This window comes from Sapajus apella, unplaced genomic scaffold, assembly GCF_009761245.1.
Source record: "Sapajus apella isolate SASKATOON/1434 unplaced genomic scaffold, GSC_monkey_1.0 scaffold33, whole genome shotgun sequence".
NCBI lineage: Eukaryota > Metazoa > Chordata > Mammalia > Primates > Cebidae > Sapajus > Sapajus apella.
Window position 1 is genome coordinate 23,102,107 of NW_022436973.1, and position 12,605 is coordinate 23,114,711.

Here is a 12,605-nt window from a genome sequence, read left to right on the forward strand (position 1 = left end):
GGGGGCAGAGGTTGCAGTGAGCCGAGATCGTACCACTGCACTCCAGCCTGGGCAACAGAGCTAGACTCTAGTCTCAACAACAACGAGGTAACCGGCAATACAGAGGTATTGGGCACTCGGAGACTGGCGGAGAAACCCGACAGACATCTCCCACGGACTGTGCTGAGCTCCTCGAAAGCCTGCTATACAGGCGTTCAGTGAATACTGGTTAAAAGAATAACAAACGCACTGACACAAAAATTTTAACAGCTTCCTTAGGATTTTCTCTCAATCTTTTGTTAAGCTCAGGTCCTCATTTGATAAATATGACGCTACATTTTTCGTAGATTAAATATGGCGATTGAAAATAAAGCAAGAGACAAAGTGCTTGCGCATCCTCCCCACCGGCAAGAAAGAGGAGAAACATGCGTAAGCAGGCAGGTGCTGGTTGGTGCAGAGAGGCAAGCACCAAGCAACCGGCACAGGGCGGAAGTCGGGGTACGGGGCCGCGCCAGCTTCCGCCGTTACTTCTCACGCGACTTCCTGCGGAGAACATGGCGGCACTGAGCGGTGTCCGTTGGTTGACCCGAGTGAGGCGCGGGGACACACCGGGCAGGGGCGGGCGAGGGAGAGGAGAGTTTGTCCTAGGGTTCCTAAACAGAGCAAAGTCACTGTAGTGTTCGGGGTCTGGAGGTCTCAAATCCGCCCTTACATGCTTGTGTGTCCCTGTTGCAGGCGCTGGTCTCCGCCGGGAACCCTGGGGCATGGAGAGGTCTGAGTGCCTCGGCCGCGGCGCACGCTGCATCGCGGAGTCAGGTATGCACGAAACTGGCCGGGGTGTCGCTCACGACCCTGTCCCTTTCTCGCTGCTTTCTCCCCTGGCTTTTCTCCACCCCTCCCGGGTTTCCCCACTTCCCTACTCTCAGGATCACTGCTCCAGTCCCAGCTCTGTCTTTGCTTCTCCCCGCTTCCCCCATTCAGGCCGAGGACGTGAGGGTGGAGGGCTCCTTTCCCGTGACCATGCTGCCGGGAGACGGTGTAGGGCCTGAGCTGATGCACGCCGTCAAGGAGGTGTTCAAGGTGAGTAGCCTCGGGGATCAGAGGACAATAGAGGGTTGGAAAGGACTTGGCCTTGACTGTGATGTTTTGGGACCCTGTTTCTGAAGGCTGCCGCTGTCCCGGTGGAGTTCCAGGAGCACCACCTGAGTGAGGTGCAGAATATGGCATCCGAGGAGAAGCTGGAACAGGTGCTGAGTTCCATGAAGGAGAACAAAGTGGCCATTATTGGTATGTGTGCACTCTTGCCACTTGTCCATGTGCCATTTAAAATCAAATGACCAATGTTTATTAAGCCCTTCTGCCCACATGGTATGCAATTGTATTCTCCAGGGCAACCACCACTGGTATTTTGAAATTTGTTCCTTCCTGTTGGGAACCCAGGAGTTGAGAGATTATGTCAGCTGTCTGTGCAGGAAAGTTCCAGGGGTTCTGAGTCTGTCCTGAGGCTACATCGACTGTCATCTGACTTGTTCATTGCATTTCTGGAATACCACTTCTAGCTGCCCTTTTCCTTTTCTTCTCCTCCCCTCCCCTCTTCCCTCCCCTCCCCTTTCCCCTCCCTTTCTTTCTTTTTCTTTTTCTTTTTTTTAGACAGAGTCTCACTCTGTTGCCCAGGCTGGAATGCAGTGGTATGATCTCGGCTCACTGCAACTTCTGCTTCCTGGGTTCAAGCGATTCTCCTGCCTCAGCCTCCCCAGTAGCTGGGACTACAGGTGTGCACCACCATGCCCAGCTAGTTTTTGTAAAGACAGGGTTTTACCGTGTTTGACAGGCGTGTCTCAAACCCCTGACCTCCAGTGATCCACCCACCTCGGTGGGATTATAGGTGAACCACCACACCTAGCTGCCCTTTTTCTTTTGTCTTGCCTGCTTTAATCTCCTCATTTAATTTTTTTGTCTTCTCTTGCAAAGAACAGCCTGACTTTTCCAGGCCCAGCCTTACCATAGGAAAGTCAGTTCTCTCTAGTTGGTGCTTAACTTTTTTTGCCTTGGTTCCAGAACTCTTGTTCTGTGCTTTGATCACACTACATTGTGTGTGTTAGATCCAAATATGTGCTACCTGATTTATGCTGTTCCTTCTACCCAGAACTTACTTTCTTTGATGCTGCCTGTCAGAGTCCTTCTCACTCATTCACTGTATTAGTTTCCCATGGCTGCCATAACAAACTCCCATGAACCTGGTGGCTTAACATAACAGAAATGTATTCTTTCACAGTGCTGGAGGCCATAAGTCTGAAATTAAGGTGTTGGCAAGGCCCTGCTTCCTCTGAAGGTTTAGGAGAGAATCCTTTCTTGCCTGTTCTGGTGGCTCCTGCTGTTTTTTGACTTGCAGATGCATCAGTCCAATCTCTGTTTCTTTCCCCTCTCTGTCTCTGTATTATTTTTCCCCTTAAAGATTTATCACTGGATTTAGGGCTCACCCTAATCCAGGATGATTTTGTCTCAATATCCTTAACTGAATTACATCTGCAAAGCCTCTATTCCCAAATAAGTCACATATATTGGTTCCAGGGCTCCGGACATGGACAGTCACTTCAGGGATCACTGTTCAGCCCATTGTACTCACTTAAACTAAGGTGTGGACTGAAGTGCAGCTCTTCTGTGCTGTATCCTGATATTACTGGAGAGGATTTCCTCTGTGTTGCTATGTAACTTTCCCATGATATTTATAATGTTTTTCATATTATCTGCCTTTCCCAGTGTACCATTTGTTTCTCGAGGGCAGGAGTTATGTGGTTTTAGCTACTATCCTTATTGCCTGACATATAATTGATATTCAGTAGGTGTTGGGTTAAAAAATATCAAATAAGGAGAAAGCTCAGAAACATCTAAAAAGGTCACAGATCTGCTAGCATTGTCTCTCAACTTGTTATTAAACCCAGGTTCTTTTTTGATAAATAGAGAAAAAATCTGTTCTCTGTTTTGAAATTTCAATGTAAATTAAATATGGTGACTAGAAATAAAGCGATAAGTCTGAGGCAGGCGGATCACTTGAGGTCAGGAGTTTGAGACCAGCCTGGCCAATATGGTGAAACCCCATCTTTACTAAAAATAAAAAAAAATTAGCCAGTGTGGTGGCACATGCCTGTAAGTCCAGCCTACTGGGGAGGCTGAGGCAGGAGAACTACTTAAACTCGGGAGGCACAGGTTGCAGTGAGCCCACATTGTGCCACTGCACTCCAGCCTGGGTGTCAGAGTGAGACCCTGTCTCAAAAAAAAAAAAAAAAAGCAATAGATGAAATGTTTCTGGCTTTAACTATACATTATTCTCCTTTGCCCCTTGTCCCCAGAGGCAATTTAAAAGTTACTGATTTGGGAGTGGGTGATGGGAGTCTGGGTTACATTATGTTCCTAAGGGGGTTAGACACTGGTCTGGGCTCCCTTTGGCTTGGCCTCTGCTTGACACTCCTTTCCCCACTTTGTTTACACAGGAAAGATCCATACCCCAATGGAGTATAAGGGGGAGCTAGCTTCCTATGATATGCGGCTGAGGTAGGTGGTGGGGGTAGGGCGAATGCTTCAGAGGCGCCAGGCAGGAGCAGAGCTGATGGCCCTGCCTACCCACAGGCGTAAGTTGGACTTATTTGCCAACGTAGTCCATGTGAAGTCACTTCCTGGGTATATGACTCGGCACAACAATCTAGACCTGGTGATCATTAGGGAGCAGACGGAAGGGGAGTACAGCTCTCTGGAACATGAGGTGAGGCCCCAGAAACTGAGAGAGGGCAGGGATGAAGGTGGGAGAGAGGTGGAGCTCCTTGTTTCCCTTCCCAGTGTCACCTAGCTGCTGCTCTCTTCTTACCCAGAGTGCAAGGGGTGTGATTGAGTGCTTGAAAATTGTCACACGAGCCAAGTCCCAGCGGATTGCAAAGTTTGCCTTTGACTATGCCACCAAGAAGGGGCGGGGCAAGGTCACTGCTGTCCACAAGGCCAACATCATGTAAGGGACATAGCTTTGTGTAGGGTGGGTTCCTGGGAAGGTAGCCCCCGCACTTTCTTGGCTGATTCTGTCCCCTTTGGCCCATGGACAGGAAACTTGGGGATGGGTTGTTCCTGCAGTGCTGTGAGGAAGTTGCTGAACTGTACCCCAAAATCAAATTTGAAACAATGATCATAGACAACTGCTGCATGCAGGTGAGGCCCTCCCCACATCTCCACTCATAGGGCCGAGGAAGAGGGTGGAGTGGAATTCACTTCATGCCTACTTCTCACCCTCTAGCTGGTGCAGAATCCTTACCAGTTTGATGTGCTTGTGATGCCCAATCTCTATGGGAACATTATTGACAATTTGGCTGCTGGCCTTGTTGGGGGAGCTGGCGTGGTCCCTGGTGAGAGCTATAGTGCAGAGTATGCAGTCTTTGAGACGGTGAGTGAGGCTGCTTTCTCCCTCGGCCCTTGCTACATCCCCTGTCTCTGACCCCAAGCCTGCCATTCCTCCCTCATTTCAATGTCTCCCCTTCCTAAGTGATCTTGGCCTGTTCTTCCCCCACACTGCCCACCATGCCTCTTTTCAGTGATCCTGGCCTGACCTCCCCCTCCCATAATGTCTTTTTCCAACCTGATCCTCTGCGTACCACTCCTACCTCCTCCTAGTGTCTAGCCTGCCCCTCTCTCCACAGGGTGCCCGGCACCCATTTGCCCAGGCAGTGGGCAGGAATATAGCCAATCCCACGGCCATGTTGTTGTCGGCTTCCAACATGCTGCGGCATCTCAAGTAGGTCACGGGAGGCTGCGGGCAGAGGATGAGTGTTGTGAGGAGGAGCCAGGTAGAGAAATTGGGGGAAGTGTTTTGGGAGAAGTCTCAGTTTCTTCCTGTCCATATCCACAGTCTCGAGTATCACTCCAGCATGATTGCAGATGCGGTGAAGAAGGTGATCAAAGTTGGCAAGGTGAGTTTAGAAGAGTAGTGCTGGCTTCAGGGTTTAGAGTAGTTCTGGGGTCAGCACCTTGGCGCCACTCCCTGGGGAAGCTGAATGGGGGTCTCCTTTCCCCCAGGTCCCCTGGACATCTGTTTCCTGACATTCCCGCATCCCTCTCAGGGCTGCTCTTCACCTCCCTTCTCTTGGCTGTTTTCATCCTCTTTATCTCTTTTGCCTCTTAGATCCCATCTGCTGTTCCCTCTTTCCTGCTCCATTCACTGCCCTTTTCATGGGCCATCTGAATGCAGAACTTGCAGCTTTTCCTGGGGGTGGAACAGCAAGGGATACAGGCAGGCTGAGGCACCAGCTTCACCTTCACATCCCATCTCCTTTCCCCTGCCTCGTCTTGTCCTCCCACCTGGTCCTGTCTCTTTCTTCCAAGGAAGGTAGCTACATCCCACCTCTGATCTGCATTTCCCGTCATCTTTGCCTGCTCAGCCTCCTTCCTGCCCTGGCTGCAGCACAGTTAATAGTGGCTTAAGAGGAGTGGGCAGGTCCATGTGCTTCCCAGCCTGGCTCCTTCCATCCTGCTGCACTGCCTCTTTTTTCTGGCTATCTGTCATGCCTTCTTGGATTCCATCTCATTCTTGGATTCCATTTCCTCAGTCATGTTGCCCTACCTCCCTTCATGGGCTCTCTTTTCTTCCTCCCCACGGCTTTTGCCGGTGGTGGCTGTAGGTGCGGACTCGAGACATGGGCGGCTACAGCACCACAACCGACTTCATCAAGTCTGTCATCGGTCACCTGCACCCCCATGGGAGCTAGAGCCCTTTATTTCAAGGACCACACTCCCCATACACTTCAGTGCAGTGGACCAGAAGAGACTTTGCGCCTCTAGGCAGTGTACCATGGTCACCTTACTGGGCAGGGCCTAGGTTGTCCTTGGGCTGGCTTCCTTAGGGAACAGACTGCTGGGTGGTGATGGGGATTTTGTTGGGATGGAGCCCAGGCCACATGGATGATGATGATTCTCCCCTACAGGTTCGAACCTCTGACATGGGTGGCTATGCTACTTGCCATGACTTCACTGAGGCTGTCATTGCTGCCTTGCCCCACTCATAGGCCCTGTCCATACCCATCTAAGGTGTTCAATAAAAAGCATGAACCAACTTTTGTGAGTTTGTTTTTATTGGGGAACAGGACACAGGGTGGGGAATGTCACCTTGGGCTATGGTACGCCCTGCCTCCCAGAGAATGTCCATTTGCATTCTAATCTTCCTGGGCTTCTTTACGGAACTTTTTCTTCTTCTTGGAGCTGCTCTTGCTGCTAGTAGCCTCTTCAGGTCCACTGCTGACTGGCTCCTCTTTGGAGAATTTCCTCTTTTTCTTGGAGACACTTCTGTTGCCTGCCTCTTCTGGGTCATTAACTGTTTCCTCCTTGGGTGATGATTTCTTCCTCTTGGGAAGACTGGGGCTGCCAGTGGTTTCTTCAGGATCACTACTCATCAACTCCTCCTTGGAAAAAGATTTCTTTTTCTTGGGTTTAGAGAAAGAAGTAGACGGGTCTTCCATTCCATTCTCCTGAGGAACCTCCTGGGGCTTTTGTTTTTTCTTCTTCTTTTTGGGTTTTTCACTTGCCTCCTAAAGGGAAGGACAGGGGAACAGGCTGTGAGAGCAGTGTCATCTATTGAAATGTGCACACATACCCCCCATTACATTTTTAGCAACTAAGTGGCCAAGGCAGGGAAACCTGTGTAGTTGTTAACGTTGCCCAGTGTTTCTGAGATACTTTTTAATTGTGTGGGTGTAACTTTAGAAATCCATCCCAAAGGCTATCCCAAATTAGAAGTTAAGGACAACATGTAGTAAATCACCTCAGCCCATTAAAAAAAAAAGAAAAAAAAAAAAACCCTAAAGAAAAACCCACCATGCTGGTCACAACAGAACCATCATGCCAAGTTCCAGACAGGGCCCTGAAACACTGTTTAAGAAACTGGGTGCTAAATGAAAATCCCAGGGAGAATGATTGTAGCCTAGCACACTGGGGACCGCCCTGCCCCCATCCCCACTGTGAACACTACCACCTCCGGACACACGTCTGAGAATAAGCAGAGCAGGAATTTACACTACCCCAGGTTGAGGACTCCTGGGAGGCAGCCGAGGACAGAACACACATGCCCAGGGAACGGGTGTGAGCTACAACCAGCTCTCTGGGCTCTTGAGCAAGTTCTCTCAGCACCTATCTCCTTCCTATAGAATCAAGAGGTAGTTTTAGATGTTTCAGGTCCTTGTTTCAGTCCAAAAGCCTGGACTCAAGACCATGGCTTGATGCAGCACATCCTTTGTCCTGCTGTTGAAAACCCTACAACCTAGGATCTTTGCAAGGGCCAAGCTGCCTACTGACCTCACACTCCTCTGGAGTACTACTGCTGTTTTCTGAAGATGCGAGGGCAAGTGCAGCCAGCCGTTTCTTTTCCTTCTTTAAGCGTTTCTTCTCCTGTTTCTCCAGCTTCCTAGTAATCTCAGCAGCCGCTTCCTCTGCCTGGTCAAATAGAAATGCTAAAAGGGCCTGAAGACCTCTGGTGCTCTGAGGACTCCTTTCTGGCTTTATTGGATCAGGCTCATTAAATCAGTTTTTTTTTTGCCTCCACTCTACAAGGTCAGGCTCAGACAGTTCATCCACTCCAACAGCCAGCTATGCCTCCCCACACCCAGCAAAGCCCAACTGACCTCAACCATTGCTTCCTTCATGACATCCAGATTCTTTCGTGGAATCTCTCCAGTCTCATAGAACGACAGTCGCTCTTCAACTTGTTCTCGAAGTTTCTCCCCAAATACACTCGTGGGCACCTCTGGACATGCGTGTGGGTAACAAAGCCTGTCAGCCCAGAGAAAAACTACCCTCACCCTGTATTCCCTCTACCCTCAGCTTCACTCAGACCCAGACTCTCAACACTCACTAGGTGAACTGCTGTTGACGAAAAATATTGCCATCATTGTGGAAGCTGCTATGGTTGCAAGCCTCCCCACCCAACCAGCCAGCCCCTCTCACAACTGCCAAACCCCCCCACCCATACCAGAGAAGCAATCGATTCGTGAGGCAATACTGCATTTGTTTGCCAGGTATCGGGAGATGCGGCCCTTGTTCTTGGCAGCTGCTCGGCCAATGAAGGTGGAGTGGAAAATGAGTCCATATTTTGGTGTGTTACCCCTTGTCTTCAGGGCTCTGAGAGAATATTCAGTGGAGAGTTTAAGATCAGAAATTTCAACCCCCTTAGCCAAGGCAGCTCAGCTCCTCCCCTCCTCTCACCCCCAAGTCCTGAGTGAGCCTCAGGCCAGATTGGATCTCTACCCCAATGCATGCCAACCCATAGCTCCCAGAGGCAGAGGGAAGGCATCCAGTGTCGCTGACCTGGAGACTTGGTCCCTTTGCTGGGCCCTGGGAATCACTCAGACACCAGGACTGGCCATCACCCCCATAGCAGAGGCCTGTATAGGTCAGGGAGCCCTGGTCAGCCATCACCGTGATCTCCCAACAAGAGGTGGGCACCAGAAGTGGCACCTGAATGTGGGCAGGTGCCCTCACTGGTACCTGAACAGGGCCTTTTCAGCCCCAAGGATCTGCACTGTGGATGCCGGATACTTGGCCAGGTTGGTGAGGCTGCCAGCATGTGCGATGAGACGTGCACCCACCTGGAGAGAGAGTCAAGGAAGCAGTCAGAGAAATGAACTGCTGACCTGCCCATTGCAAGAGAGCCCTACTCGCCCCCTCCCCATCAAGCACAACTAGGGAAGATATAGTGGGTCAGAAAATAGAGCAGTGCAGGTGCACATGGCAACAGTCATTCTCCCATTTTTTTGTGTCCCCTGTGACGCACCGCTTCCCCAATTAGGGCTGACAGGCTGGGGGCTACTTGGCTCATCTTGGAGCGCAGGTAAGTGTGTAGGCTCTGGCGGTACTCAGATAAAGACACCACACGACTGGAGAAGCTCTCGATGTTTATCAAGTCAATGGCAGATATGTCCATGCCTAGGAAAAACCAAGTATGAATGCAGAGGGCCAGATATTCAGAGCCCCATACCTTATGCAGGCTGCCAGGCTCTGCACTGACCCATGGAGGACCGTGAGGCATCCAGAATAGCCTTAGCCTTGGCCCCATCCATCGTTAGCTCCTCCAGCTTCTCCAGCTTCTCCTCATTCAGTTCCCTTCGGTTTCCAATAACCTGGGCAAGACGGCAGTATGTGGCATTGTCGTTGATGATCTTCACCAGCTCCGGAAAGTGATACCCATACCACTCCCTGAAAAGAACCACAGTCATTCCCTGGCCCAGCTGCTTTATCAAAAACCACAAAGCTACAGCCTCACCCTCTTCACACCTACTCTGTGCCTGGAGGAAATGGGAAAAAGATTCAAATCTTCCTCAATTCTATGTTCCCCCATTCACAATACAGACCAGACACAGGGCCTGAGCTGAGGTGTATATGGAGTAGGTTTACTCTACCTCCTCTTTCTATACAGTCAGTGTAAAGAACACAGCCTGTGGTAAGCATCAGGAGGCTTACCTAGCCCCAGCCCACATGATTCCACCCACAGGATGGTCAGTTCTCATCAAGACTAAAAATTAGCTAAACTACAGACCAAAGGCTCCAATATTATGGGTGGCCTCTGCACTTTACCTGACACGCATAGAGAAGGTATTGATGTCCTTATCCAGCTGGTCCAGGAGGCTAATGGATTGGATGATCATATTGTCCACTCGGTTCACATTAAACTTAACTTTGGCGCGAGAATAGCTGTGTCCCAGGCCCAGCTGTGCTTTACAAGCTGACAGATCGGTCAGACCCTTCACCAGATTGTGGAAGTGCAGACGAACTCCTAAGAGGAGGGCAGGACTATAAGCAACAAAGGGCTCTGAGCTAGCTTCTGCACCCATGGGAACCAGCCAAGCTCAAGGCCTTCCCAGAAGTAACAAATATCCAAGTTTCTAGAACCCCCCTCCCTCCCAAACACCAAGGTTACCAGGAATATAAAAGATGATGGTCTCACCTCGCAGGATCTCAGCTATCACGCCTCCAGTCTGGCAGTTGTACCCTAACTCCTCCTGTATTGCAGCACCAATCTTGGGATCCCCAACTCCCAAGAGTACTTTCTTCTTTTTGGACGGCAGGTAGGTCTCCAAGAGCAGGCGGAGGTCCTCATGAACAACCCCTCAAGGCAAAGAACACAGTTCCCATTAACAGGCTAAAGGCTGATCAATTCTAACATCCCCTCAGCCAATACCCTGGTCCTGCCACCTAGACCCCTCCCCATCAGGCACTGCTCAGAGACATGGAGACATCAGTAATTGCACTCAGGGGATTGACAGATTTGATTACCAAGTCATCACTGCAAAGCCTGGCCCAGCCATGGGAACTGTACTCAGGTCTGATAGCACAAGTGTGCAACAAATAATAGCTTGTAACACAAACTTAAGTATTTAGTATTAGAATTTGCCTTCTGGAACCAAACCTTTTCTTAGCCTGTGTTTTTTCCTTATCCAGCTGCCCTTTCCAATCAAATAGAAAGCAGAGAACCAGACACTTGATTGTGTTTAGGTAAACTCGGGTCCCTGGTAGTGTTAAACCACTCCCCTTTAAGAATCATTTGTCAGCCGGGGGCGGTGGTTCATGCTCTTAATCCTAGCACTTTGGGAGGTGGGCGGATCACCTGGGATCAGGAGTTCAAAACCGGCTGGCCAAAATTGTGAAATTCCCTCCCTACTAATACAAAAATTGGCCGGGCATGGTGGTGTGCGACTGTAATTCCAGCCATTCAGGAGGCTGAGGCAGGAGAATCGCTTGAACTCAGAGGCGGAGGGTGCCCCCAGCCGAAATCGCACCACTGCACTACCGCCTGAGCAACAGACTACTTCCGGAGGGGGCAGGGCGGGGAGAGGGCCGGGCGCCCGGCGCAGAGTGCGGTAGTTCACGCCTAGCACTTTGGGAGGCAGAGGTGGGTGGCTGAAGTGAGGCCAATGGCAAAACCCTGCCTCTGCTAAAAACACAAAAAATTGTCCAGGCGTGGTGCCACAGGCCTGTAATCCCAGTTACCCGGGAGGCGGAGGTTGCATTGAGTCCAGATCGCGCCTCTGCACTCCAGCGTGGGCGACAGAGACTCTGTCTTAAAAAAAAAAAAAAAAAAAAAATCACAGTGCCCACAAGGAAACGTAACACATATCCTACATCGCCTGCTTTAAATGGTTTAGTCTATCACAGTTTCCAGACCTTGAGCTCTGTAAAGACAATTATTTCCAATTACATATTACATGTTTCAAACACCGCCTCATACCTATCAGACTTGGAACTAGCCAAGGACAGCAAATACTATCACATGCCGCCCGACAGGATACCGGAAGGCACCACATCTCCCTGAGATACTTGGCGGTGGTTGACTCACCTTCAGACACGGCATTAGCATTTTCCAAGGCAACCTGGGACGAGGAAAAGGGACAAAAGGCCACCAGACGAACGACATTGTTGAATTTGCCCAAGTTGAGCACGGACTCCTCCACCTGGGGGGATAAAGAGGCTGAGTGGTTTCCTTCCCTCCCTCCTGTCTCTGCGGCGCAGTAAGTAAAGCAGCGGCTCTCAGCCTTGGAAGCTCTTAAAATAGGCTGATACCTGGGCCCCACATCCTAGCTTCTGCTTTAATCGTTCCAGGGCGGAGTCCAGGAAGCTAATTTCAAACCGCTAGAGCGATCCTACCCATGAGCCAAGGTAAAGACCCCGGGCTCTAGAGCTTTCCAGGCCCGCCCCCTCTTCCCCCACCGAAACGCGCGGCGACCACGTGGGAGCGCGCGGTGCAGGCTGGGACCTGTGCGGTGAGGGTCTGCGGGGAGGCCGGAGGATCCCACGTATCTCACCCACCTGCGGCTGCAGCAGACTGATCTCCTCCACTTCCTTCAGCGCCAGCAGCGCGTAGCCGACTGCGTGCTCAAAGAGCACGTGCAGCAGCACCTGCAACCGGGGCCGCGGCGCGAGCGTAAGCTCAACCTCCGTGTTTGCCAGAACCCGCTCCCGAGGAAGGCGCAGACCCAGGCCCAGGCTCTAGCTCTGGCCCGAACCCTGGCCCAAACCACCCCCTACGCGTCGTCCGTGCCCCGCAACCACTCCTCACCATGGCGCCCGCTCCCGGCTCAGCTCGCAATGCGGCTAGCGCGCTGCGGCGCGCGGAACCAGACTCTAGAGGCCACGCCCCCGTCCGACCGACCAATCGGAGACCAGGGATGGTACCATCTCCGGCCTTCCGAGGGGCCGCCCGGGGTGGTATCGGCCGGAGCGCGGGCGAGGTGGCACCGAGCGCGGGCTAGCAGGCGTTTCCTGGCTTCTGCAGCTGCGCGGGCAAGCCCGGTTGCCGGGGACGCGCGGCCCTGGATCGGGCCTTGCAGGCCGCGCAACCACCTGGAAAGGCGCTTTCGGAATAATAGTCCGGTTCCTGATGTTCTGCTCATATAAGCTTCCCGTCATATAAGTTGCGGGCAGCAGAGCTGGGTGAAGTTGGGGCGGGAGGCTCCGCGTGGGGTGTGGCGTCCATCCCACACCGAGACCGCTGCCTAGCCGGCTTCCTGCTGCGCCCGTGGCCTCAGGCCTTAGACCCTGCGCCCCTCGTCCCTGGGACCCATCGGTTCCCGTCCCTTACTCGGGGACGAGCCTCCACGGCGCCGGGT

At 51.8% G+C, this 12,605-nt stretch overlaps 2 protein-coding genes and 5 non-coding genes across 13 annotated transcripts; 1 reads left to right on the forward strand and 6 right to left on the reverse strand.

The window, feature by feature from the left end:
- The first annotated feature begins 465 nt into the window (after positions 1–465).
- IDH3B (isocitrate dehydrogenase (NAD(+)) 3 non-catalytic subunit beta) lies at positions 466–6,067 on the forward strand. Of its 4 annotated transcripts, none has more exons than XM_032295615.1 (12): positions 466–569; positions 715–795; positions 961–1,059; positions 1,146–1,266; positions 3,471–3,531; positions 3,607–3,739; positions 3,846–3,979; positions 4,071–4,173; positions 4,259–4,405; positions 4,659–4,753; positions 4,868–4,928; positions 5,637–6,067. In XM_032295615.1, exons 1-12 carry the CDS (start codon positions 534–536, stop codon positions 5,721–5,723), a joined length of 1,158 nt encoding a protein of 385 aa, XP_032151506.1. In that variant the 5' UTR covers positions 466–533; the 3' UTR covers positions 5,724–6,067. The 4 variants fall into 4 exon arrangements, with proteins under 4 accessions (XP_032151506.1, XP_032151507.1, XP_032151508.1 ...); XM_032295616.1 differs by having other exon boundaries at positions 5,940–6,067; XM_032295617.1 differs by lacking the exon at positions 5,637–6,067 and adding an exon at positions 5,141–5,616.
- A 1-nt stretch (position 6,068) lies between these two features.
- On the reverse strand, positions 6,069–12,289 carry NOP56 (NOP56 ribonucleoprotein). 4 transcript variants are annotated; one of them, XR_004274162.1, is made up of 13 exons: positions 12,056–12,289; positions 11,806–11,895; positions 11,336–11,450; positions 9,947–10,108; positions 9,577–9,775; positions 9,011–9,198; positions 8,777–8,928; positions 8,491–8,591; positions 7,976–8,124; positions 7,629–7,750; positions 7,303–7,440; positions 7,029–7,148; positions 6,069–6,539 (listed from the first exon to the last, which is right to left on the reverse strand). XR_004274162.1 is itself a non-coding variant. In XM_032295611.1 (12 exons), exons 1-12 carry the CDS (start codon positions 12,056–12,058, stop codon positions 6,168–6,170), a joined length of 1,791 nt encoding a protein of 596 aa, XP_032151502.1. In that variant the 5' UTR covers positions 12,059–12,289; the 3' UTR covers positions 6,069–6,167. The 4 variants fall into 4 exon arrangements, 3 of the variants coding, with proteins under 3 accessions (XP_032151502.1, XP_032151505.1, XP_032151503.1); XM_032295611.1 differs by lacking the exon at positions 7,029–7,148; XM_032295614.1 differs by lacking the exons at positions 7,029–7,148; positions 12,056–12,289 and adding an exon at positions 12,025–12,043.
- On the reverse strand, positions 7,511–7,585 carry LOC116563037. Its single transcript, XR_004274179.1, has one exon. It is a non-coding gene; the product is annotated as a small nucleolar RNA SNORD57 (small nucleolar RNA).
- LOC116563038 lies at positions 7,830–7,900 on the reverse strand. Its single transcript, XR_004274180.1, has one exon. It is a non-coding gene; the product is annotated as a small nucleolar RNA SNORD56 (small nucleolar RNA).
- LOC116563046 lies at positions 8,343–8,428 on the reverse strand. The gene has a single exon (XR_004274187.1). It is a non-coding gene; the product is annotated as a small nucleolar RNA SNORD86 (small nucleolar RNA).
- LOC116563041 lies at positions 9,327–9,459 on the reverse strand. Its single transcript, XR_004274183.1, has one exon. It is a non-coding gene; the product is annotated as a small nucleolar RNA SNORA51 (small nucleolar RNA).
- LOC116563047 lies at positions 10,217–10,291 on the reverse strand. The gene has a single exon (XR_004274188.1). It is a non-coding gene; the product is annotated as a small nucleolar RNA SNORD110 (small nucleolar RNA).
- Positions 12,290–12,605: the final 316 nt, after the last annotated feature.